A 22,713-nucleotide genomic window follows, 5' to 3' on the forward strand; every position below is an offset into this window, starting at 1 on the left:
GGGAGTGAGCTCCCTGTCATAGGGGGTGTGCAGGGCAGAGGCAGGGCAGGATGTTGGAGTAGACGAAGTTGAAAGCCCTCTTACCTCAGAAACGCTGCTGTCTCCCTCCAAATCCCACTTCGAGGGAGTCATGAGGACTCTGGGACCCAAGTGCCTGACCCCGAACTCTGCTGCTGTGAGTGGGGCTTAGAGCTCAGCAGCCCTGGTCTCAGCTCCCAGCTCCTCCACCCTGACCTCTCCGAGGCTCCAGCTTTTCCCCTGTAAAATGGATCAGCAACGGAACCGTCCTCTTTGGATGGCTGCAGGGATTAAATCCCTTCACCAACTCCTTGAATGCTAGGCACCTGGAAGGGCAGTGGCTGCAAGCGCTGGGCCCGTGCGTTCACGCCCTCTCCATCCCTTTTTTCACAAGAGCTGTGATTGGCTGGATTTTCTATCCCCTGGGGCTCCTCCCTGCCAAGCCCAAAGCCCAGCCTGGCTGGGAGGCAGCCCCAGCTGTGACTGCAAACATCTTCCCGGGGCGTGGCTACCAAAGAACAGACTTGTGGCTCTGACAGAAACTCAGACCTGCCTCCAGCGGGGCGGGCTGCCCTGTGTTCCTTTGCAGAAGGAGGGGGCAGGACTGGGACACCCACAGGGCACAGGACTAGCTGCAGAGTGGCCAGAACAAGGGGTAGGGTGTGCGCTGCCCTCTTGCTTCTCCCTGCTGGGGCCGCTTTCCCTCTCCTTCCTCTAGACAGGCAGGAAAGGTGGGTCCTATTTCCGCCCCCCACCTCCACCCCCAGCTTCTCCCCAAGCTTTCTGGTGCTCCCAGGGGATCACAGAGTCTCCCAGGTAAGAGGAATTTTAGACCTTGTCTTCTCCAGCATCCTGCCCCCCTGGCCCTGACCTGCATACTCCCTGTGATGGGGAGCTCACTCCCATGCTGATAAATGACAGGTAGTGGTAGAAAAAAAAAAACCGGCATCTGGCTGACTTGGATTCAAATTCTGGCTTCTCCACATACGAGCAGAGCAACCATAGGCTCTTTCCTTATTTGTAAAATGAGGAGAATAGCTTTCATGATTATTGCTGCTGCTGTTGATGATGTTTTTACTATGACTATAGCTCTCCTAAGCTCTCTCCCAGAAAGGCATTGATTTCCAGGAAAAACAAGGTGCTGTGTGATTCAGGCCAAGCCCTCCACTCCAATCCCAGAGCTGTCCCTTCCCGGGAAGCTTTATGCCTCAGGTAGAGACAGAGGCCAGGGCCAGAAGCCATCTCTCAGGAGGGCCCAGACGCCCACCATCAGCTCAGCCTCTGTCCCGGCTCTCATGACCTGGGGTGCCCTCCACCCCAGGCTTCCCCCCTCTCCACCAGGGCCTTGTCCATGAATCAGGGGTCTGATAGTGTCCACCTGTTACTGAGGCCTAGAGAGAGGAAGGGGCTTTCCTGGGGTCACAGCAAGCCAGCCGCAAAATCAGGACTTGCCTCCATGCTCTCAGATGAAACCTGGTCTTGAACCCATGACAATTCCCAGCGGGATAGCAGCTATTCTAAGGCAGGGGCTGAATCCAGATGTGCCACGCCATCGCTCTGTGCCTCGGCCCCGGGTGCCTGCAGGCTCCTGGCAGAAGCAGGCATTCTGAGCACTGAGTCCTTGCCAGGTGCGTTCTCTCCTGCCTGGAGGGGGAGACTTCTCATTCCCATTTCAGAGATGGGCTAATGGAGGTGCAGCAAGGGCAGTCCCTCGTTCTCCCCGAGACACAGCATTTCCTGAGCAGCCCTGTGCCTAGAACCAGACCCTCTAGGGCCAGGTGTCTTCCTTGAGTGAGGCAGTATTTAAGGCTGCGGCATGAAGTCGAAGCATCGGGAGCCTGGGGCAGCCGATAAGAGGAATTGACGCTGTTTCCGGTTCAATTATTAATTGAAAATTTCAAATTTGAAAAAGAAGAAAGAAAAAGGAAGGAAGGAAGGAAGGAAGAAAGGAAGGAAGGAAGGAAGGAAGGAAGAAAGAAAGAAAGAAAGAAAGAAAGAAAGAAAGAAAGAAAGAAAGAAAGAAAGAAAGAAAGAAAGAGAAGAAAGAAAGAAGAGAAAGAAAGAAAGAATTTCCTTGTTAAATAGTTAAATGATTTCTCCGCTGTTTTCTCATCCCTCATGCCCTCCCCCCCAGTCATTTCCCTGTCCCCTTCTGTGACTGGTCCCCACGCTCCCAGGCTGGGATGGTCCAGCCTCCTTCACAGAATCGTCTTTGTCTCCCCAACGCGGCCTCCCTGGCCCCCCTGCAGAACAAGCATTCCACTGTTCTCCGTGGGGGACCCCAGGGCACCCCATCCCATCCATGTCCCCATGGGCGGCCCCACAGAGGGGAGCCCTGGAGGGAATACCAGCTGCTAATATGCTAAAAGGATCTTGGACAAGTCACTTCCCCTGCAGGGCCTCAGTGTTCCCGTCTGTGCAATGGAGGGAAGGGGAGAGTCTGTCTGCCCTGGGGGCCTCCCAGCTCCCAAAGACCAAGAATCCTGTCTCAGGGGTCAGATCCTGCCCCCTCCTCATGAGGGCTGGGCCAGATTAGCTTGCACTGTTGGCCACTTGAGACCCTCCCCAGGTCAGTTTCCATCAGTTTCCCCCAGGCCTGGGGCCCACAAACTGGTTCTGCCCTATGTGTACTCTGGGAAGGACAGGTGACAGCAGTCTGAAGACCGGGCTGTGGGGATTTGGTCACATGTATCTTGGCTTCTTCCTTAGTTTCCGCATCTGTGAAATGGGTTGGCTGGCTGATCCCCTAAGTTTTCTTTAAAAGGGGTTTCAATGCACCACCAGCCCCAGAACGGTAGGGCCTCTAGCGGAGTCCACCTGTGCCAAGCCCTCTGCAGAGCCATGTCAGCAGGCATTGCACTTGGTGACCCACATGAGGGCGGGAGTGCGCAGCAAGTGGGAGGTGGAGGGAGTCCCCACTTGTACAGGGAAAGCCCCAAGGCTCTGGGCAGCCCCACCTTCCTGGTTCCCAGCCCAAGGGAGACCCCTACTGTCCACTGTGCTAGTCCCTTTTTCCTATTCCAGGGACCCCGAGGACCAGACGGACCAACTGGGGAGCAGGGGTCCAGGGGCCTGAAGGTACCGACCCCCATGGCTGACCCTTCCTCTTGCCTTCCACGCTGGGTCAGGAAGCCGGGAACCAAGGCTCGCAGCCTCCTTAAGTAACAGGCCCCTGGGGACAGCAGGGAGTCCCGGAGAGGCTGCCGGGCAGGCTTCTGAGAGCTCATCTGGCCACTCTTCCTGGTGCTGGCAAGCCCCCAGCCTGGGGGCAGGGAAGGGAGAATAAACTGGCAGACAGAGAGAAAGAGCGCGTGTGCGCGATGGGAGGTCCCGTTGTGACTCAGTTGGTTACAAACCCGACTAGTATCCATGAGGATGCGGGGTCGGTCTCTGGCCTTGCTGTGAGCTGCAGTGTAGATCAAAGATGTGGCTCAGATTCCGTATTGCTCTGGCTGTGGCCTGGGCCAGCAGCTGCAGCTCCAATTCAAACCATTCGACCCATAGCCTGGGAACTTCCATATGCCGCGGGTGCGGCCCTGGGGGGAAAACAGAAAAAAGCTGGTGAGCAAGAGAGACATAAGCTAGAATGAGCGTGAGGAGGAACTGAGCATGGCCTTGACCCCCAGCTCCTCAGGACCCCTGAGAGCCAAGACTGCTCCTACCCCATCAGGGGTCCTTGGTTTTTGACCCAGAGCCCTTGGGGACTAAGGTGAACCACTCCTGGTTGGCCTGAGTTTTCCCATCTGTGCACTGGGGAGGGGTGGGTGCCGTGACCCCATGACTCCTTGCATCTCTGGCAGAGTGGGAGTCTCTTCTTCGGGAAGGGGCTTCCCTGTCACCCTCTCCCACCTTCCCGTGCTTTGCTTCCCCACAGGGCCCTCCAGGACCACAGGGCAGACCCGGCCAGCCCGGGCAGCAGGTACGTCAGGCCGAGGCTGCCAGCCCCTCTCCCCACTCCCAGCTTTGTGATACGTGCTTCTAACGAACCCCAAATGTGCTTCCAGGGCGCGGCTGGTGAGCGAGGGCACTGGGGCGCACGAGGCTTTCCTGTAAGTAGCGCTGGTTTGTGCCATTCTCTTCGTGGGGACAAAATAGCCTCTTTAACCAAGTTCTCCTCCATTTGTGGAAACCCTGAAGGTTCTAGTTGCCCACACCTGCCTGGAAGGCCTTCCAGCATGCCTCTTCCTCGGAGACTCAGTCTGCCCATCCACCACACCGCAGAGGGCGGGGGTGGGACCCTCATTCGCTATGACAGCTTGACTGAGACCCAGGGGACAGGCAGGGTGGAGAAGGCCTTGGAGGGGCTCAGGTCACCTCTGTTTGTCCCTGCAGGGCATCCCAGGTCCCTCTGGCCCCCCAGGCACCAAGGGCCTCCCAGGAGAACCGGTAAGTGCCCTTTTCCTGGCTGTTCTTTGCATCTTGGCCCCTGGCGGGCTGGTCTCAGCTGGGCCTGGGGGTGTGCGTCCTGGGGTCATATAAGGAGAGGGGTTGGAGAGGGACAGTCCTGGGGCTCTGCCATCCTGATGGGACAGGTTGGGGAGATAGCACTGGCTGGGCTGGTCAAGAGCTCCGGGTTGATTCTAAGCTCCCTTGCCTTTCGACCTCAGTTTTCTTGCCAGTGAGATGGACATAATTGTCCCCACTTTGCCATCTTGCTGTGAGGATGACATGAGACAATGTATAGGGGGTGCTTAGCATGGTGAAAAGGGGGGAAACTTCAGGTCTCTGAAGGACAGGATGAGAAGAAACACGCTGACTGGGAACTACGGAGTTCAGCGTGGCCGGGGTGGCGTGAGCCGGACATCAGCGAAGGCAGGAGGAGGTCGCGGGGGCCTGTCACCCAAGGCCATGGGCAGAGTTTGCTCTTTATCCCAAAGGCAACAGGGGGCCATTGAGGGGTTGGAAACAGGGGTGACCCTTCAGAAGATCTTCCTGGAAGGCTGGGTTTGGGGGCACAGCCCACACGTCAGGGAGCCCCGTGAGGAGCCTGTGGAGGGTGATAGAGAGGAGAGCACAGCCTCGGGGCTCAAGAGGAGGAGTCCTGGGAGGGGTGGGGGTGGAGGATGGAGGGCCCCCCCAGGTCACAGCCTCAGCCCCACCTCTTGAAGCCCAAGCAGATGCCTTTTTGAACAACAGATTGACCATGGGCGGGTGGAAGGGCATTCATTCCAGGTAGAGGGAACAGAGCGAGCAAAGGCTCGAGAGCTGGAAGGCTGCTGAGCTGGGGAGTCCACACTGGGTCTTTGTAGGTGACTAGGGGAGGGTGTGGGTGTGGACGGACTGGTGGGGATGCTCTGGACCCAGGGTGAGAAGGGAGCTGCAAGGGTGGGGCCGTGGGCTGCGGAGTCCCAGGTGCTAAGGGTCCTCTCCCTCACCCACCCCTCCAGATGGCATTATCAAGCCTCGGACCCAAAGAGGGTCCAGGCTGGCTTCTCCCAACAGTCTGTATGTCTGTCTATCTTCCAGGGCCCTCAGGGACCCCAGGGGCCAATTGGCCCCCCAGGAGAGATGGGACCCCAGGTGAGTGCTGAGGACCCTTCTTCATCCCTTGGTATCAGCCCCTCCCGACTCTCGTCCTCAGGGGTCCCTGTCCTGTGTGCTTCAGGGACTGCTGGGGAGACGCCCTGGCAGAGAGGGTGGAACCACCACGAGGCCATAGGGTAAGGGGCTGGGCCCCCAGGCCCAGGGGCAGCGGGTGGGATGCAGGGGTGCCCACCGACTTTTCGGCACCACGGAAGGCAGCAAGGCCCCCTGCCCCCACCCTGCTGGGACTTCACCCCGACACAGAGGTTTAGCTGCAGTCCTCTGAAGGTCATGCAGCAAGGGGCTTGGAAGGGGCCTCAGACACCTCCTCTAGAGGAGAAAACAGAGCCCCAGGGTTGATGCAGTTGGCCGTGGCCATGCCAGGGTGATAACTCAGGATCCCTCCCGCTCTTGTCATCCTGGCCTGGCTGCAGGGAGAAGGGCGGGAATCCCTCAGCCCTGAATGCAGCATCCGCTGGCTTCCTCCCCTGGTGTTATGTGAATCATGAAATTTTCCTCCCCATGCTTGCCAACAGGCTCCTAATGCGGTAAACCACACTCCCAGGGAGGGAGAGGGCTCCAGCAGCCTCTGGGTAGCCCTGCGGCCGGGCAGCTTGGGCCCAACCACCCGCCTCTGCCTAGTCCCAGCTCCAAGCTCCCAGGAGGCTACAGCCTGCACTCAGCTCTGTGTCTCTCATGCTGTGTGACCTCGGGCACGTTCCTTGCCCCCTCTGAGCCTGTCTCAGTTACCTCCTCCCTTACAACCAGGGGCCAGCCACTGCTCTAGAAGGAACCAATGGCATTTTCTTGCAGGGGCCACCAGGTGCAGTGGGAGAGCCAGGCCTTCCTGGGGAAGCTGGGATGAAGGTAAGGCGGGATGAAAGAAAAGAAAAATGGCCTGTTGAAACCAGCTCCCAGCTGGCGGCCGTGTCCTCTCCTCGGAAGAGAAACGGGCCTTTCTTGTGCCTAGGATAATGGGGTCTCTGTACTTCTGGCTGGGGAGCATGGCCTGGCCGTGGCCACAGCGGATGGCCCGGCCTGCCCGGAGCCCCCGCCTCGGTCCCCCTGCCTGGCAGTGTTTTCTCTGGCACCTGCCCCACGCTGGGGCAGCCGTCCCTCCTGGCCTCCTGAGATACCATCTGCATTTCAGTGCAGGTGCCCCTCATTACCTGCTGGGAAACAGGCGCCCATTGATCGCTGGGCTCTGAGGAGAGCCCCCTCCCCGCTCTGCTGGTGGAAGAGAATCTGCCCTCTGTGCAGCCCCCGAGACCTGGGACTGTCAGGCTTGACTTAGTTCCAGGATCCTTTGATCAAATGATGCAGGAAACCATCCCACATGTAAAACAGATAGAAATGGGATGGTTCTGGTTGGGCAGGGGGCTGGGGGCTCAGAGCTCAGCCTCCTCCAGAAACCAGCAGGGAGAGAGTATAGCTTGGCAGTCCCCACATAAGGAAGACCCTTCTGGGGAGTTCCCGTTGTGGCTCAGCGGTAACAAACCCGACTAGTATCCATGAGGATGTGGGTTCAATCCCTGGCCTCACTCAGTGGGTTAAGGATCCGGCATGGCTGTGAGCGGTGGCATAGGTCGCAGATGTGGCTCGGATCCTGCGTTGCTGTGGCTGTAGTGTAGGCCAGCAGCTGTGGCTCCAACTTAAAGAGATGAAAGAAAGAAAGATGGAGTTCCCATTGTGGTGCAGAGGAAATGAATCTGACTAGGAACCATGACGTTGAAGGTTTGATCCCTGGCCTTGCTCAGTGGGTTAAGGATCCTTGCTCAGTGGGTTAAGCATTGCCGTGAGCTGTGGTGTAGGTTGCAGACGTGGCTTGGATCATGCGTTGCTGTGGCTGTGGTGTAGGCCAGCAGCTATAGCTCCGATTAGACCCCTAGCCTGGGAACCTCCATATGCCGCGGGTGCGGCCCTAGAAAAAGACAGGAAAAAAGGCACTTAGAGCAGCACTACATAAGTCTGAGCTGGGGTGGGGGCGGGGTGGTGGTTCTGGCATTCCCAGGACCCACTGGGAACAGGGGGCTCTGGCTGGCAGTTTACAGTCTCTTTGGTCCCAGGAAAGAAAGAGCTTCCCTGGCTCCACCCCCTTACTTCCCCCAAATCAGAACTTGCCAGAACAAGAAGGTGGGGTAAGGGCCAGGGCTGGTCCTACCCCATCCCCATGGACTTGTGTTTGGCTTCTCCTAGGGTGACCTTGGGCCTCTGGGCACCCCTGGAGAGCAGGGCCTCATTGGGCAGCGGGTAAGTCGAAGCAAATTCACTCTCCCTGGAAAGCATCCCCCTGGGTGGAGGGAAGGGCTTTACTTGGCCTCCCTGAGCCTTAGTTTCCTCAGCTGCAGAAACAGACCTTGAACCTCTGCTCCCTCGGCAGTTCAGCCTTTCCACAATGCAGAGGTGCTCCTCAGAGAAAAGCATTCTGTGGTCAAAATGTTTGAGAGTCTTCATGCTCAGTGTTCCCTTTTACACATTAGTAATAGTGTTTTCAAGGCACTGAGAAGACCTGCAACCAAGAAATTGGGAGTTGGGAGGGGTATTAATCCAGAGTCTCCAAACTTATTAGACCTCGGAGTGCTTCTATGGAAAAACACCTGTTATCATCCTGAAAACTGTTCCATGGAAGGTTATCCTTCCCTTTACCAAAAGAAACCCACAGGGCTTGGCTTCCTCTGAGAGGTTTTGCGATGCTTCTCTATCTACCTCTCTGCACTCTGTGCCTGGTTTACCAGGTCCCTGCCTGAATATGGACTGTGGGGTGCAGTGACGGATACAGAGCAGGCATCCTCTAGCACCTCATTGACAGGAAAGGTGAGGTCCAGGAATGAGGAGGGGTTAGTGTGGGGGCCTCTGTTCGTGGAGGCGTCAGGCCTCCAATCCAACTTCTCATCTTTCCCTTTTTCCAAAGCCTCATGCACCCCCTGCCCAAAGTTAACAGAGGTTCTGCAAATTGAGCTAAGACAAAGAATGAGAGCAGAAGGCCACAGGGCAAGAGAGGATGAGCGTGGCGCTTGAAGCCTTGAGATGGTAGTCTCATTGTCCACGAGGGTTGAGCAGTACAGTTTCTTAGAGTGCTGTGTTAAGAAAGATCCTGAGGCTCCATCTGGGATATTGGGAAAGAGAATGATGGGCACTCACTTGACACCCACTCTGTGCCAGGTACTTCCCAGCAGTGAGTAATAGAAGGCCTTGCCTTTGTGGAGCCACATTCTCGTAGATCAATTAGTGATGTCTGCCATGGGTACAAGCAGGATGAAATACACACCTGTCATGTCTTTGCCATCCCTGCATCTGATGACTTCTGAGGCTCTTTCCAGCTCAGATACTGACTATGAAAAAGCAGAGACAGACACGGACTTAATCTGATAGCCATTTACAGAACTGAGGCATCCAGGGGCACCTCTGGAGCTAGAAAGGCAAGCAGGGAACCTGTTGAAGGTCAGATGGGGATTCAGGACCATGGTATCATTCCCAGATTTGCTGGCAAGAATGTTGGAGAGATGGCCTCACTTTCCTCATGTGAGAAATGGGATTCCACGAAGGCCTTCTACGAGGGCTCCCTCTGATTCTGGGAATAATACATCTAGTGGAGTATATTACTAGATGCTTATACTACGTTTCAGAGGAACTCTTAAAGGAAGTGTAGCCCCATTTTCAGATGAGGAAATAGACACCCATGGGGGCTAAGGAGTTTGCTTGTGGCCACACCACCAGTGAGGGGGAAGCCCAGTGCACCCATCAAGGTCTATCTGATATCGAAGCTTTTCTCAACCCCTAGGCTGCACCCCCTCCCCATTGCAAGCCACCCGTCCAGCACGGCTCAGTTACCAGCACTTTCTAACTCGTGTAGCCCCTACCCCAGCCCACCCTGCGGACTGAACAGGCTGGGCCTTAGGGGTCTGCTCCACTGTTTACTAGCTATGCCAGGCATTCCAGGACCCTACTACCTGGAGATCAGGGGTTGGAGTCTTGCCCCAGGGAGGGGAGGAAATAAAAGCATGCCAGGGCCCGCTCCCCAGTAATGCCTCCTCATTCTTCCCGCTGCCCTTTCCAGGGAGAGCCAGGCCTCGAGGGTGACAGTGGCCCTGCAGGACCTGATGGACTGAAGGTAAGTGTCCTTCTGGTGCAGAGCCTCAGGAGAAGGGAATGTTCTAGAACTGCCTTCTACCTCTGCCCCTACTGTCCTTCCATCTAAGACCTAAGTGTCTCCCCAGTAGCATCACATTCCCATCAGCTCTGAGATCAGACCTCTGGCTCCCAAGGGGAGCAGGTCGGGTGAGGGTGAGTCCTGCCCAGCATCCACCCCCTACCCAGCTCAGGCAGGACCAGGGACCCTCCCTCCCTTCCACTCCTTGCTGCTGCTGCCCGTTTTTTTGTTTGTTTGTTTGTTTTTGTCATTTTGCCTTTTTCTAGGGCCGCTTCCGCGGCATATGGAGGTTCCCAGGCTAGGGGTCCAATCAGAGCTGTAGTTGCCGGCCTACGCCAGAGCCACAGCAACATGGGATCCAAGCCATGTCTGCGACCCACACCACAGCTCCGGGCAACGCCGGTTCCTTAACCCACTGAGCAAGGCCAGGGACCAAACCCACAACCTCATGGTTCCTAGTCGGATTTGTTAAACCACAGCGCCATGACGGGAACTCCTGCTGCTGCCCTTCTTGAAACTGCAGTTTCTATTGGCCCAGGGAGGTACCTGAACCCCTGCTCTGTGCCAGGCCCAGAGCCAGCAGCTTTGCTATCTATTATCTTCCAAACATCCTAAAAGCTCTGAATAGTGATGACTACCCATGACCCATGAGCCACTATTTGCAGAGGACTAGTCACAGAGGTATCAGGTGCTATGCTGAGCCCTTTGTATGTATCACCTCCATCAACGCTGGGGGGTAAATTCTGTCTTTGGCTGAGCAGCCTGAGCCTCAGAGAGGTTAAGCAACTTGTCCAAGGACACACTGCTAGGAGTTCCTGTCATGGCTCAGCGGAAATGAATCTGCCTAGTATCCATGAGGATACAGGTTCAATCCCTGGCCTCGCTCAGTGGGTCAAAGATCTGGGGTTGCCGTGAGCTGTGGTGTAGGTTGCAGACGCAGCTCAGATCCTGTGTAGCTGTGGCTCTGGCGTAGACTGGCGACTACAGCTCCGATTGGACCCCTAGCCTGGGAACCTCCATATGCCATGGGTGCGGCCAAAAAGACAAAGAAAAAAAAAGGATACATTGCTAGTTACTGGTACAGCCAGGACCCAAGTCTTGGCTACCTCTCTGCACTATGCACCCATTCTAAAGGTGAAAAAACTGAGGCTCAGGCTGATGTCTATTCACCCAGAGTCTATGACTGTGAGTGGAAAATGCAAAATGCAAACCCAGGGCTCTCTGGCATCTGTGTACATGGGCCTCTCTCAGCCCTGCCACATTCCATAAATTCATCTGTCAGCCACAGATGCTGGGGCCTGAGGGAGACACCAGGGCTCCCCTGAACCCAGGGCAGGTGGGCATTGCTCTCTGACTTACCAGCCACACCTCTAGCCCAGACCTGTCCTTGGCCTCCAGCCCTGGCCTAGGCCTAGACCATTAGGTGGGTTTCCCCCAGCCCAGAATCCTAAGTGCCACATCCCAGGATTCCTTTTGTCACCCTCCATGTGACCTCAGATAAGCACCCCTCTTTTCTGGGCATCCATTACTCCATCCCCAGACCTCCATCCCCTGGAGGTCCTGCTTTCCCAGGATGCCTTGGTAACAGGCCCCTGGCTGGCAAGGTCAAGAGCATCCCTCGTCAGCTATCTGTCTACCCCCTCTCCCCTCCAGCCCTGCTGCATCTGAGAGTATAACCAGTACTGGCTCAGGAGCCCCGGAGCACTTGATGGCTCGCCACACCCTTTGCCAAGTGCCTGCTTGAGTGGTGATGATGCTGACGAAGCCTCTAGCTAAAATGCTTTGTGCCCTCATCATGCTGGTGTCACCTGCCTTTAGAGTGTTCCACGAGTTAACCCCCTTAACCCTGCCAGCATCCCTCTGTGCCCGATTCATTACCTTCCCTACTTGACAGGGGAGGAAACTGAGACACAGCGTGTGGGCCCCTCCACTTCGGAGCAGCCACGTTTCTTCTTCTTGGAATCTTTGCTGAGGGGGTGGGGGGGGTCTTCTGGGCTCGGGTGCCTCACCCATTCTTTCCTGCTCACCTGTCCTTGGCTCCTTGGTCCTGGCTGCTTCCTCTTTCACTACCCTAGACCTTGGGTCAAAGTGATCGCGCAGACGTACGGCGTCCTCCTGGGTCCTCGCAGGCATCTGAGAGAGAATCTGTTTCCATGATGATATTTGTCCAAGAATCACCTTCATGGTGAAAACAACCTCTTGGTGCACAGCACTTTACAGTTTATGCTGATTCTCTCTTTTGAGTTTGCGGAGAGCCCACTGATGGTGGCAACGGAGGCGGGGGCTCTTAGGAATAGCTAAGCTTTATCCAGCCCTCGTGCACCAGAAGCTATGCTAAGCTGTTTACATGGATTATCTCTTTCAACCTCCTGTAGTAACCCTTTGGTGCTTGTTTTGCCAATGAGGAAACTTGCCCAGGTCATGCAACTAATGAGAGGTGGCTGCAAGATTTGAAACCAGGGGTGAGCGAGGTACGGTCCCCTGAGCAGAGAACCTTGGAATTAGAAGGAACCAGACCCCAGCGTCTCCCCAAACTCTGCCGCAGACTCACAGGCAGTGTTGGGACATCTCTGCTTCTCTCTGGGCCTCAGTTTCCCCATCTGTAAATAGCGAGGGTTGAGCTGGGCAACTTTGTAAGGCCCCTCTGAGCACTGGCAGATGTCCTGGGTTCAGGGATGCCGCAGGCCTTCCCTCAGAGCCCATTTTGCATGGGATCGACCAGGACGCCACCACAGCTGTGCGGGACCCCAGGCTGGGGGGCAGGTGGGGTCTGGAGAGTCCCTGGAGCCGGCGCCCTTGCAGGGCCCAGACTGGGGTCCCTCACTGAAAACCAGCCCAGCCACCTGGAACAGGCTGCCTGCCTCTGAGAACTGGGAGAGAAGGTGGCCAGGATGGCAGGCTGGAAGGGCAATCCTAGAGCCAAGAGAGTCTGCAGGAGGGCCATCAGGGCCAGCCCTGTCTCCATGCCAGGCTGGGCCCGGAAGCCAAGAATGTCAGGGGGAAGTGACCTCAGAAGCCCACCTGTCCGTGCTTTCCTGGTGCCCAGATCTGCTCTGCATGAGCTGGCGCCTCAGCTTGGAGCTGCCCTCCCCCATCTGTGTCATCTCGGGACCCCTCTTATTGGGAAGTCCTTCCGGACTGGAGCTGGAAACTGCCCTAGCAGACCTGTACCCCAGCCTCCTGCACCCCAAGCTCGGGCCCCCGCAAGACAGGCCCAAGGGGTGTGTTCTCAGCCGTCCGGTTCCCAGGTGCCGGCCCCGTGCCCTGTGCATCCTGCTTTTTCTCCTGTACACACACCAGTTTGTCGGCGTCCCTCGTTAAGCCTGGTGCCAGAAAACCCAACTGGCCAAGACACTCTGCTTCTCCATGCCTGCTCCCCCGCCCGCCCCTTCCTCTTATCCATGACTTCATACCCTCTCCCTGGGAGCCTCTCTGGGACAGTGACAGCTCAGCCACCTGCAGCCTGGCCACAGGTCCCGGGGGAGGTGGCCTTCTAACTGGTGCTGCCCTGTTCCTTAGCACCCACTGCCCAGGCTGCATCCCTCGCACCTGCTCTGCCAACACGGGCAAGAGCCCGTGCCCCATCCTGGCACAGCCTAGCTGGCCGGAATGGAGCCTGAGCACAGCAAGTGCTATGTACACACTCTCCTGCCATCCCTTCAATGGAGGAAGCGCTCTGCTGCCAGCGGGAATGAGAGCCGCGCAGAGTAGACAGCAGTGGAGCGCGTACTGCAGTAAATAGAGTGAGACATTAAAAAAAAAAAAAAAAAAAAAAAGACGGAAACATGCGATTCAATTGGATTCTGCTTTAAAGCTGAATTTACTAACTTCATCGCTTTGGCACAGTTGTTTCACTGCTCTGAACCTGGTATGTAGCCATTGCAGCTATTACCTTTTACTTATGATTGTAAACTGTTTTGTGTAAGCAAGGCTTGAAAATGCAACTCAGAAACATGGAAAGAGTTTGTTCCAGGAGGCAGAATTGGGTGAATTTTTTTCCTTTATCAAACTTTCTTTCAGCGTCTCAAGTCTCTCCTCCTCCCAATGCGTCTGCAGTGTTGGGAAGAAGTCACCCCAGTTCCCCAGCCTGCCCCTTTGCTGCGGACTCTGTGGGGTGGGCGTGGTCAGGGTCCTCGAAGCAGCTCCCCCCCACAGCGCGGACGTGGACACTTGAAACTGTCCCATCCTGCGTGTTCTCTGTGCCAGCCTGAGCCTTGTGGCAGAGCCATCGGGGGAATCCAGGGACTGGTCGGCTTTGGACATCCAAATGGAGCCCTGAGACTTGGCGCCTCTGATTGGTGACTAATTTATTCTCTCTGTCTCCCCCCTCCCCCAATGCCTTTCCAACCCAGGGGGACAGGGGTGACCCCGGGCCTGATGGTGAACATGGCGAGAAGGGCCAGGAGGGACTGAAGGGCGAGGACGGCCCCCCTGGCCCCCCTGGCATCACTGGCGTCCAGGTGAGTGTGCACGGCTGTGTGCCAGTGCTTGGGGCTCCTGGGTGTGAATAACACTCACGCCTGTGCAGGCAGTTGGGTGGGAGGTCTTTTGACGGCGGTCACCTGAGTGTCCTGTGCTGTGATCCTTCCTTCACCTGACAGTTTCCCAGAGAAGCACTCTGATCACGTCCCTCCCCGTCTCCGCATCCCCCTGGCTCCTGAGTGCCCACAGCAATAACAATCACTCTCCTTGGTCTGGCGGCGCGCCCTACACAAACCTGGCCCCTGCTGAGCTCACTTTGCCCACCCCCCGCATTCAGCCACACTTAGCAGGAGAGGCCCCACTCTCCATCAGTAACTTACCTGTGACCTTCCACTTGCCCGTGCCCTCCCTGGGTCACACCCTTGGTAGGATGATGGATTTGGAAGACTGCGTGCTGAAATCACTTTGAGTCCCAAAGTTCTAGGTGATGAAAATTTTGAGTATCATGACGATGGCATGGGCAGCACGTGTGGCAGAAATAGCCCGGACTACAGTCCCAAAGGCTGGGTTCTGGCTCAAGCACCCGCTGACGGTGTGACTTGGGGCACATCACTGCCTCTCTCTGAGCCTTGGTTTTTTTTTTCATCTAAAGAGTGGATGAAACTTTGGATAGGAAAGAACATCTTAAGAGGCACCAGAAATATAAAAGGTTGTCTTTATGAAGTTGGAGGAGGAAATGAGTGGAACATGGTGGTGTTGGTGATGGTGTTGGTACTGGTGGTGCTGATGGTGGTGGTGGTGGTAGAGATGGTGGTAGTGATGATGGTGGTGCCGATGATAATGGGGGTGGCGGTAGTGATGATGGTGATGGCAGTGATGGTGGTGGTGGTTCAGTGTGGCGGTGATGGTGGTGGGGATGGTGATGATGGGGATGGTGGTGCTGATGGTGGTAGTAGAGATGGTGGTGGTGGTGGTGGTGTTTGTGTGGTGGTGGCGGTGGTGGTGTTTGTGTGGTGGTGCTGATGATAATGGGGATGGTAGTAGTGGTGACAGTAGCAGTGACGGTGATGGTGGTGGTTAGTGCGGTGGTGATGGTGGTGCTGTTGATGATGGGGGAAGTAGTGGTGATGGTAGCAGGGATGCTGATGGTGGCGGTGGTGCTACTGATGGTGGAGATGGAGATGTCAGTGGCAGTGGCGTGACGGTGGCAGTGGTGATGGGGATGGTGTCGGTGGCAGCAGCGTTAATGTCCGTATTTTTCCATTGCTGTCAATTCTCACGTACTGGAACTGGAAAGCGGTTCACGGAATGGCCAGACTGAGCGTGTGTCAGGTGATGCAGGTGATGCGAGGCTTGTATTTGAGTGTCTTTAGCATCCGGGCTGCGGGACAAGAATCTCCCACTCTGTGGCCTGGAAACATTGGAGTATTTAAAAATAGAATTTTATGAGCCATCAGGGCCTTTCCAGAAATACATCTATATGGACGGGGCCCAGCAAATGTCTTCATTCTGGCCCCGCAGGCTCCCTGGATGCCCCAGCCCTTACTCAGGATTTCCCACACCACAGGGATGTTCCCAGCTGGAGAGGGCCTGTCAGAACAAGTGGCCGGCCGGCTGCCCTGTCCTGCGGGAGACTCCCTGGCTCTGTACTGAATTCTTTGTCACTGACTCACTTCTCCTCTGACAAGGGATCAGCCACTGCAATCACCTCAGTCTGCTGGCACATTCCTCCAGCCCCTGTAAATCATGATTCACCGTTGCCCAAACAGAACCAGCCTAGGACAGGGGTGTCCCAGAAAGTAAGACTCCATTACTAACTGGGTGACCTGAGACAGGGGCTTTGTCTCTTGAGCTCTAACACGGGATGGAATAATCCCTTCCTCCCAGCCCTGTGGCCAGAGTTGGATGACATGTGATACCGAGAGTGGACACAGTGCCTGGCCCATGACTGAAACCATGACGATTGTTAGTATTTAATTACTGGACAGGCAAAAGGCCTTGAGCTTGTCAAGGCCAATGCTCTCTGGTAGAAACAGACTATGAGCTGCGTGTGTAATATAAAAGTTTCTCTTAAATTCCCATTGTGGCTCAGTGGGTTGAGAACCCAACATAGTGTCCGTAAGGATGTGGGTTCAATCCCTGGCTTCACTCAACGGGCTAAGGATCTGGCATTGCTACAAGCTGCAGTGTAGGTCACAGATGTGGCTTGGAGCTGGTACGGCACCTCCAGTTTGACCCCTAGCCCAAGAACTTCCCTGTATTGCAGGTGGCTATAAAAAGAAAGGGAAAAAAAAGTTTGTCATAGTTACATTTTTAAAACATGAAAAGAAATAGGTGAGGAGTTCCCATCGTGGCTCAGCGGTTGGCGAACCCGACTAGCATCCATGAGGCTGCAGGTTTGATCCCTGGCCTCGCTTAGTGGGTTGAGGATCCAGCATTGCTGTGAGCTGTGCTGTAGGTCACAGAGGCAGCTCGGATCCCCAGTTGCTGTGGCTGTGGTGTAGGCTGGCGGCTATAGCTCCGATGGGAACCCTGGCCTGGGAACCTCCATATGCCACAAGTGCGGCCCTTAAAAGGCAAAAAGACCAAAAGGAAAAAAGAAAAAAAAGAAACAGGTGAAATTCATTTTATTAATATTTTTAACACAGTACATCCAACATACTAACGTATCAACATGTAACCAACATAAAAAATCATTAATCAGATATTTTGCCTTTTGTACTTTTTTGGTACTAAGTCTTTGAAACCATGTGTGTAATTTACACTTAAAGCACATCTCAATTTAGATCCTAAACTTTCATTGGAAATACTTGAAATTTTAGATTTCGGAAAATATACAGTCCTATCCCAAGTTGCTCGCAAATGTACTTTTATCCCAAGTTGTTCCAAAAATGTTGTTTTCCAATCACTGAATTACCATTTTTTTAAATTTAATTTTAAGTTAATTGATTGATTAAAAATCCAGTTTCCGGAGTTCCCGCCATGGCTCAGTGGTTAATGAATCCAACTTGGAACCATGAAGCGGTGGGTTCGATCCCTGGCCTTACTCAGTGGGTTAAGGATCCGGCATTGCTATAAGCTGTGGTGTAGGTCATAAACACAGCTTGGATCCCTCGTTGCTGTGACTCTGGCATAGGCTGGCAGCTACAGCTCCGATTAGACCCCTAGCCTGGGAACCTCCGTATGCCTGGAAAAAGACCAAAAAAAAAAAAAAAAAAAAAAAAAAGAAAGAAAAAAAATTCCAGTTTCCTCAATCACAGTAGCCACATTTGAAATGCTCAGCAGCCATGTGTGGCTTGGAACCACCATATTGGACAGTGCAAGCCTAGTTCAAGACCTTCATATTAGTGTTGGGTCAACTGAGGCACAGAGAATGCAAGGGACTTGTCCAGGGTCACGTGAGGATTCAAGTACCAGGTCCTTCCAGGGCTGCTGCTCTTCCTGCCCTTCCTTCATCATAGTCAGTGCTTCCTCTTAGCATGCAATGCCTAGTCCATAAGGAGACCCTCACCTCCCTAATGCTACAGCATATGCCTCTGTTGATGAAGCCAAGGAATGAAATCAAACCATCACTTCAGTGCTTACCAAAAACATAGATATTTTTCCCAGCTCACTTTTAGGTTTAGGCCTTGAGGACACTGTCCTGTGCAGGCAGTCTGGGTGTCCTTTCCAAGTCAGAAACACCATCTATCCTACAACCTACATCCCAGCCCAGCGTACGTAGCCCAGGGTCAGGACTCTCTTCTCTCATTCTTGCTCTCTCATCTCTTACACTCACACACACACACTTACATACACTCACTCACCCCCAGTGAACAGAGTTTCCCTGACAACTGTGTAGACAAAGCCAAATGCACCCCCCTCCCCAGGGGAGAGCAGATTTTTGGGGTGCCTGTGGGGGAGGGGGACAGAGTGGCCTCTCAGAAGGCTTGGCCTGGGTACCCCAGCTGGAGAGTAAAGAGCAGCTGACCTTCCTGGCACAAAGGGCCACTCTGGGGAGCCCCTCCAGCCTCAACCCCTGAGGGAAGGGGCCCCGGCTGTGGGACATGGCCTCAGGGATTGTCAGAAGGGACACGCATTGGAGTTCCCGTCGTGGCGCAGTGTTTAACGAATCCGACTAGGAACCATGAGGTTTCGGGTTCGGTCCCTGCCCTTGCTCAGTGGGTTAACGATCCGGCATTGCCATGAGCTGTGGTGTAGGTCGCAGACGCGGCTCAGATCCCGCGTTGCTGTGGCTCTGGCGTAGGCTGGCGTCAACAGCTCCGATTAGACCCCTAGCCTGGGAACCTCCATATGCCGCGGGAGCAGCCCAAAGAAATAGCAAAAAGACAAAAAAAAAAAAAAAAGGGACACACAGCATCCCAGAGATGAGGGAAGACCTAGGAAACTCCTCCTGTCGCCTTTCATCAGGAGGCGCCCTGGACTTGGAATCAGACAGATCTGCAGTTGAAGCAGGGCTCTGCCCTGGCCCAGCAGGACCTGGGCCAGTGGCTTCACCTTTGGGAACTTAGGCTGTTCCCATCTCCAGGAGGGGTTCTGAATCCGTTCTAAGGATCGGGGTGGCTGGGAGGGTGGCACAGCGCCTGGCTCAGGGCAGACAGCTGCTCCCACTGAGACAGCCTGGGCACCGGCAGTAACCATGACAACAGCGACTTATCGAGCACATACAATGGGCCAAGCACCTCACAAGGATGCTACTGCATCACCAGGTTGAATCCTCAGCTCTGTGAGGCAGACACGACCCCCGCCCCCACTTTGCAAAGATCACAGGAAGCTAGGTCATGTTCAAGGTCACCCAGTGCAGAATCAGTTTGAACCCAGGTGGTCTGCCTGCCGAGCGAGCGCTCCAGTGCTCCGTGGATCTGCCTCCCTCTTCTCTCATCCTTCTCTCTCTTTCCCTCCTTTCCCTTTCAGGGTCCTGAAGGAAAACCAGGGAAGCAAGGCGAGAAGGGCCGGACGGGAGCCAAGGTAGGATCCTCCCTCCCCCTGCCCTGATCTGCCATGTCCCTGCCCCCATCTGCGGGGGGCCCGGTGACAGCCTGTCTCTCCTCCACTGCAGGGTGCCAAGGGCTACCAAGGACAGCTGGGTGAGATGGGCGTCCCTGGAGACCCCGGACCCCCTGGCACCCCAGGCCCCAAAGGGTCCCGGGGCAGCCTGGGACCAACGGTGAGAACTCTCTGGGTGGGTGGGGTGGAGGTCAGGCATGGAGCAGAGGGGCCAAGGGCAGAGAGGAAAGTATTGCCCACCTCACCTCTCTGCTCTACACCTGTGTGCATCACCTCAGCCCCTTCTGTATGATGAAGCCCTTCCCATAGACGCCCCAGCCCCTCTCCCTGGAAAAGCACATGCAACACAGTATTTCTAGCAATTGGGAGTGGTCTGTGGGTCTTCTGAGAGCCTTTATAAACCCTGATTAGGAAGCCTGCTCTTGGGGTATAGAGGTTGGACCAAACCCTTCCAGTGCTGTTACTGAACAAGGAGTTTTGGAGTTCCCGTCGTAGCGCGGCAGAAACAAATCCGACTAGGCACCATGAGGTTTCGGGGTCGATCCCAGGCCTCACTCAGTGGGTTAAGGATCCGGCGTTGCCGGGAGCTGTGGTGTGGGTCGCAGACGTGGCTCAGATCCTGCATTGCTGTGGCTGTGGTGTAGGTCAGCAGCTGCAGCCCTGATTGGACCCCTAGCCTGGGAACCTCCATGTGCTGCAGGTGAAGTCCTAAAAAGCAAAAAAACCAAAAACAACGACAACAACAAAAAGGAGTTTTCCTGTTAGAAATAGATTCATGACGATCGGGGGGAAGCTGCTGCAGATGCCTGGATGACTCTGAGGGTGGCCCCAGCCTACTGCTGACCTGCCCTCAAGGAAGGGCCCCTGACGGGGTTTGATTGCTGCATGGGGGAGGAGGACCCCAAGAGGAAGCGAGGGAGGAGGCGGGTGAGGGTGATGCAGTGTCTCTGAGCTGCCCTTATGTGCAGATCAACAGCTTTGATGGTCTGTGGCATTTGCAATATTTCATGGTGCAAATGCTCCCGCGGTGGCTGATTTCAAGCTGCCAACGTGATGTCACTGGGAGGGGCTGCGCAGGAGAGCTCCACTGTCTGGTCTGGTGTCCATGGGTTCCGCATCCTTGTGGGGTCCTGGACCAGTCCCCTGTGGGTCCTGGCTCTTGAGGGCTGTATTTCCGCCACGTTGATTCAGTAGCAGAAATAACCTTGTAAGCATAGGTAATAGTGAAATGTAGCAAAATAATTAGGAAGGGATGAGTTTTGAGTATTAATTATCTTCGTTTTTAATATCATTGATGTAACTGTAAGTTCATATAATTGAATTTATAACATGGTTCGCTTTCATAGTGGGCTCACAAAATGGGGGGAACTTTAGCAGTTGGCTCATGTGAACCACTGGAGCTGGAAGGAGGACGGGCTGGGGTGGGGGAGTGCTCTGGAGAGATGGGGACAGATGCCGCTTGCTGTCCATCTCACTCCCCAGCCTGGGTGCTGGGCAGAGTAGACGTGCCAGGCTCCTGGGCTGAACTGGGCTGGAGCCTGAGGGAGGGACGGTGCCCGCGTTCCCACGGTGAGAGCCAACGTGCATCTTCTCCTCCTGTAGGGTGCTCCAGGACGGATGGGGGCCCAAGGAGAACCAGGACTGGCTGGTTACGATGTAAGGAAATCTCCCCTCCCCCTCCTGGAACTCTGCCCTGCAGGCCTGGACTCAGGTCTGCCTGGGCCACTGTCCCCACCTCCTCCCAGCTGAGGGCCAGCCCTCGGGCCACTGAAGATCCATGGTCTCCCTCGCCCCAGGGAGCCCCCGGGGCCCAGAGACCAGGGTGGGCTTGAGGACAGCCAGTGGGCTGGGCAGGGGTGGGGTGGATGGAGAGACCCCCCCCATCCCCGGCCCTTCGCCCCGTCCTTCCTTCCCGTGGTGGGAGCCACGCATGCCTGGTGTCTGAGCTTCACAGCTGCGCTCTGTGGAAGGGGAGGGTCTTATCCCTTTTTGCATCCAAATTGGCAGCCCCCTGGCGCCCCTTTAGAGGAGAGGCAGCTAAGCCAAACCCAAGTTACACATCTGGGAGACCAGGCCTCAGAGAGCCACGGAGCTTGCTCAGGAAGGGAAACTGAGGCTGGGGGAGGCCAAAGAATGTCTGTGCCATTCTGCCAGCTCGTTAAGTTTGAAAGTGGGATCCAGTGTCTAAAAGAGATACAGCAGGGAGGGAGAGGAGGGGAGCTCGAGGAGCACAGAAGAGGGAGAGGGCAGCGGGTTCGGGAACTGGAGAGAGGCTGCTGGGAGCCACGGCTCTCGGGCCTCAGGCATTTTGCCCCTGCCCCTGCCCCTGCCCCTGTGGGACACAGCTGGTTCTCCTGAGATCTGACATCTGGTCCCAGGTCTGCTCCAAGTTGGTGTGAGCAGAGACTTCGACCATCCAAGCGGACACAGCCCTCGGAGGTGTGTCTGGGGCTACACGGCACATTTGGGAGGCCAGGGTCCAGCGAAGCACAGGGTCTGCTCAGAGTCACACAGCGAGTTGGTACAGAGCCAGGACCCCATTGCACAGCCAGAGCATCTCCATCTCTGAGTCTGTGTCCTTCATCACTTGTGCCTCCCAACTCCTCACTCCCCATGCTCTCACCTCCTGCAGGGTCACAAGGGCATCATGGGACCCCTCGGACCCCCTGGACCAAAGGGCGAAAAGGTGGGTTTCCGCTTCTGGGTGGCAGCTGCTTTCTCATATCCGGGGCTGGCAGGAGCGAGCCCCTGGACCACTGTGGCTGGACAAGCATGGGAAGTTCATGGCAGGCTCACCCCTGCTCACACCTTGGCCAGCCGGAGGCCAGTGTTAGCCTGACCTTGCCAGGCAGGCAGGAGCCCATTAGATCTACACTCAACACAGGTGTATTGGGTGTCGTCTCGGAACGGAAATGGACATTGTCCTGCCTCCTGGGGGTTTCCAGTCGAGCAGGGAAAATGGACAGCAGTCATGTAATGAGGCCTTGTTGTCACCTATGTGAATGTGGGCAGCGAAGCCTCGCTCCTAATTAGGTTACCCAGAGAGATCCGGGCGGGGCTTAGCATGTAGAGTGACAAGCACAGCATTTCAAAGCCAGGAAGGAAGGAATGGCCCAAGCAGAGGGCAGGCGTGTCCGTTTCCCACACCTTGGCCCCCGACTCAATAGAAGACAGGAGTTGGTAGAAGGAAGCTTGCTGATCACTGCGTCCTGCCACTATGCAGGTGGGAACTTGGCGGGCTGGGGTCTGAGGGTCACGTGCCAAGGCAATGCCAAGCTTCGTTGGTGGCTCGGAGGCCCGCCTTCTTTTCCTCCCTCTTCCCCTGGAGGCTCAGCTGGACCGCCTCCTCTCCTGCCCACCCCCTGCTCCCCAGCTCGCCTTTCTTTTGCCGAGTCAGCTCCCCACTAACTACATCCCACTGCTGGCTGAATCACCCTGGCCTGGCTTGGCCCTTTCCTCCCGCTTGCAGAAGAACAGATCAGCAATCAGAGCTGGCCGCAGGCTCTGACACATCCCACAGGAAGCTGCAAAAAGTGTCGCTCAGGACCCCGAGTCCCTCCTCAGCCCTCAGAGTCGGCCCCGGGCCGGTGCAG

The 22,713-nt window shown here is 55.7% G+C and overlaps 1 protein-coding gene across 5 annotated transcripts in view; it reads left to right on the forward strand.

The window, feature by feature from the left end:
- Nucleotides 1-22,713, forward strand: part of COL27A1 (collagen type XXVII alpha 1 chain) — a 156,318-nt gene that overhangs the window by 104,781 nt on the left and 28,824 nt on the right. For all 5 annotated transcript variants that reach the window (XR_002337368.1, XR_001306592.2, XM_021067868.1 and 2 more), the window contains 13 exons: nt 3,043-3,096; nt 3,893-3,937; nt 4,023-4,067; nt 4,351-4,404; nt 5,485-5,538; nt 6,355-6,408; nt 7,738-7,791; nt 9,599-9,652; nt 14,044-14,151; nt 19,028-19,081; nt 19,173-19,280; nt 20,723-20,776; nt 21,753-21,806. Coding sequence is in view for 3 of the 5 variants with exons in the window: in XM_021067868.1 (XP_020923527.1) it covers nt 3,043-3,096; nt 3,893-3,937; nt 4,023-4,067; nt 4,351-4,404; nt 5,485-5,538; nt 6,355-6,408; nt 7,738-7,791; nt 9,599-9,652; nt 14,044-14,151; nt 19,028-19,081; nt 19,173-19,280; nt 20,723-20,776; nt 21,753-21,806 (792 nt within the window). In the remaining 2 variants the exon portion in view is untranslated. The remainder of the gene's footprint in view (nt 1-3,042; nt 3,097-3,892; nt 3,938-4,022; nt 4,068-4,350; nt 4,405-5,484; nt 5,539-6,354; nt 6,409-7,737; nt 7,792-9,598; nt 9,653-14,043; nt 14,152-19,027; nt 19,082-19,172; nt 19,281-20,722; nt 20,777-21,752; nt 21,807-22,713) is intronic.

This window comes from Sus scrofa, chromosome 1 (assembly GCF_000003025.6).
Source record: "Sus scrofa isolate TJ Tabasco breed Duroc chromosome 1, Sscrofa11.1, whole genome shotgun sequence".
NCBI classification, from domain to species: domain Eukaryota; kingdom Metazoa; phylum Chordata; class Mammalia; order Artiodactyla; family Suidae; genus Sus; species Sus scrofa.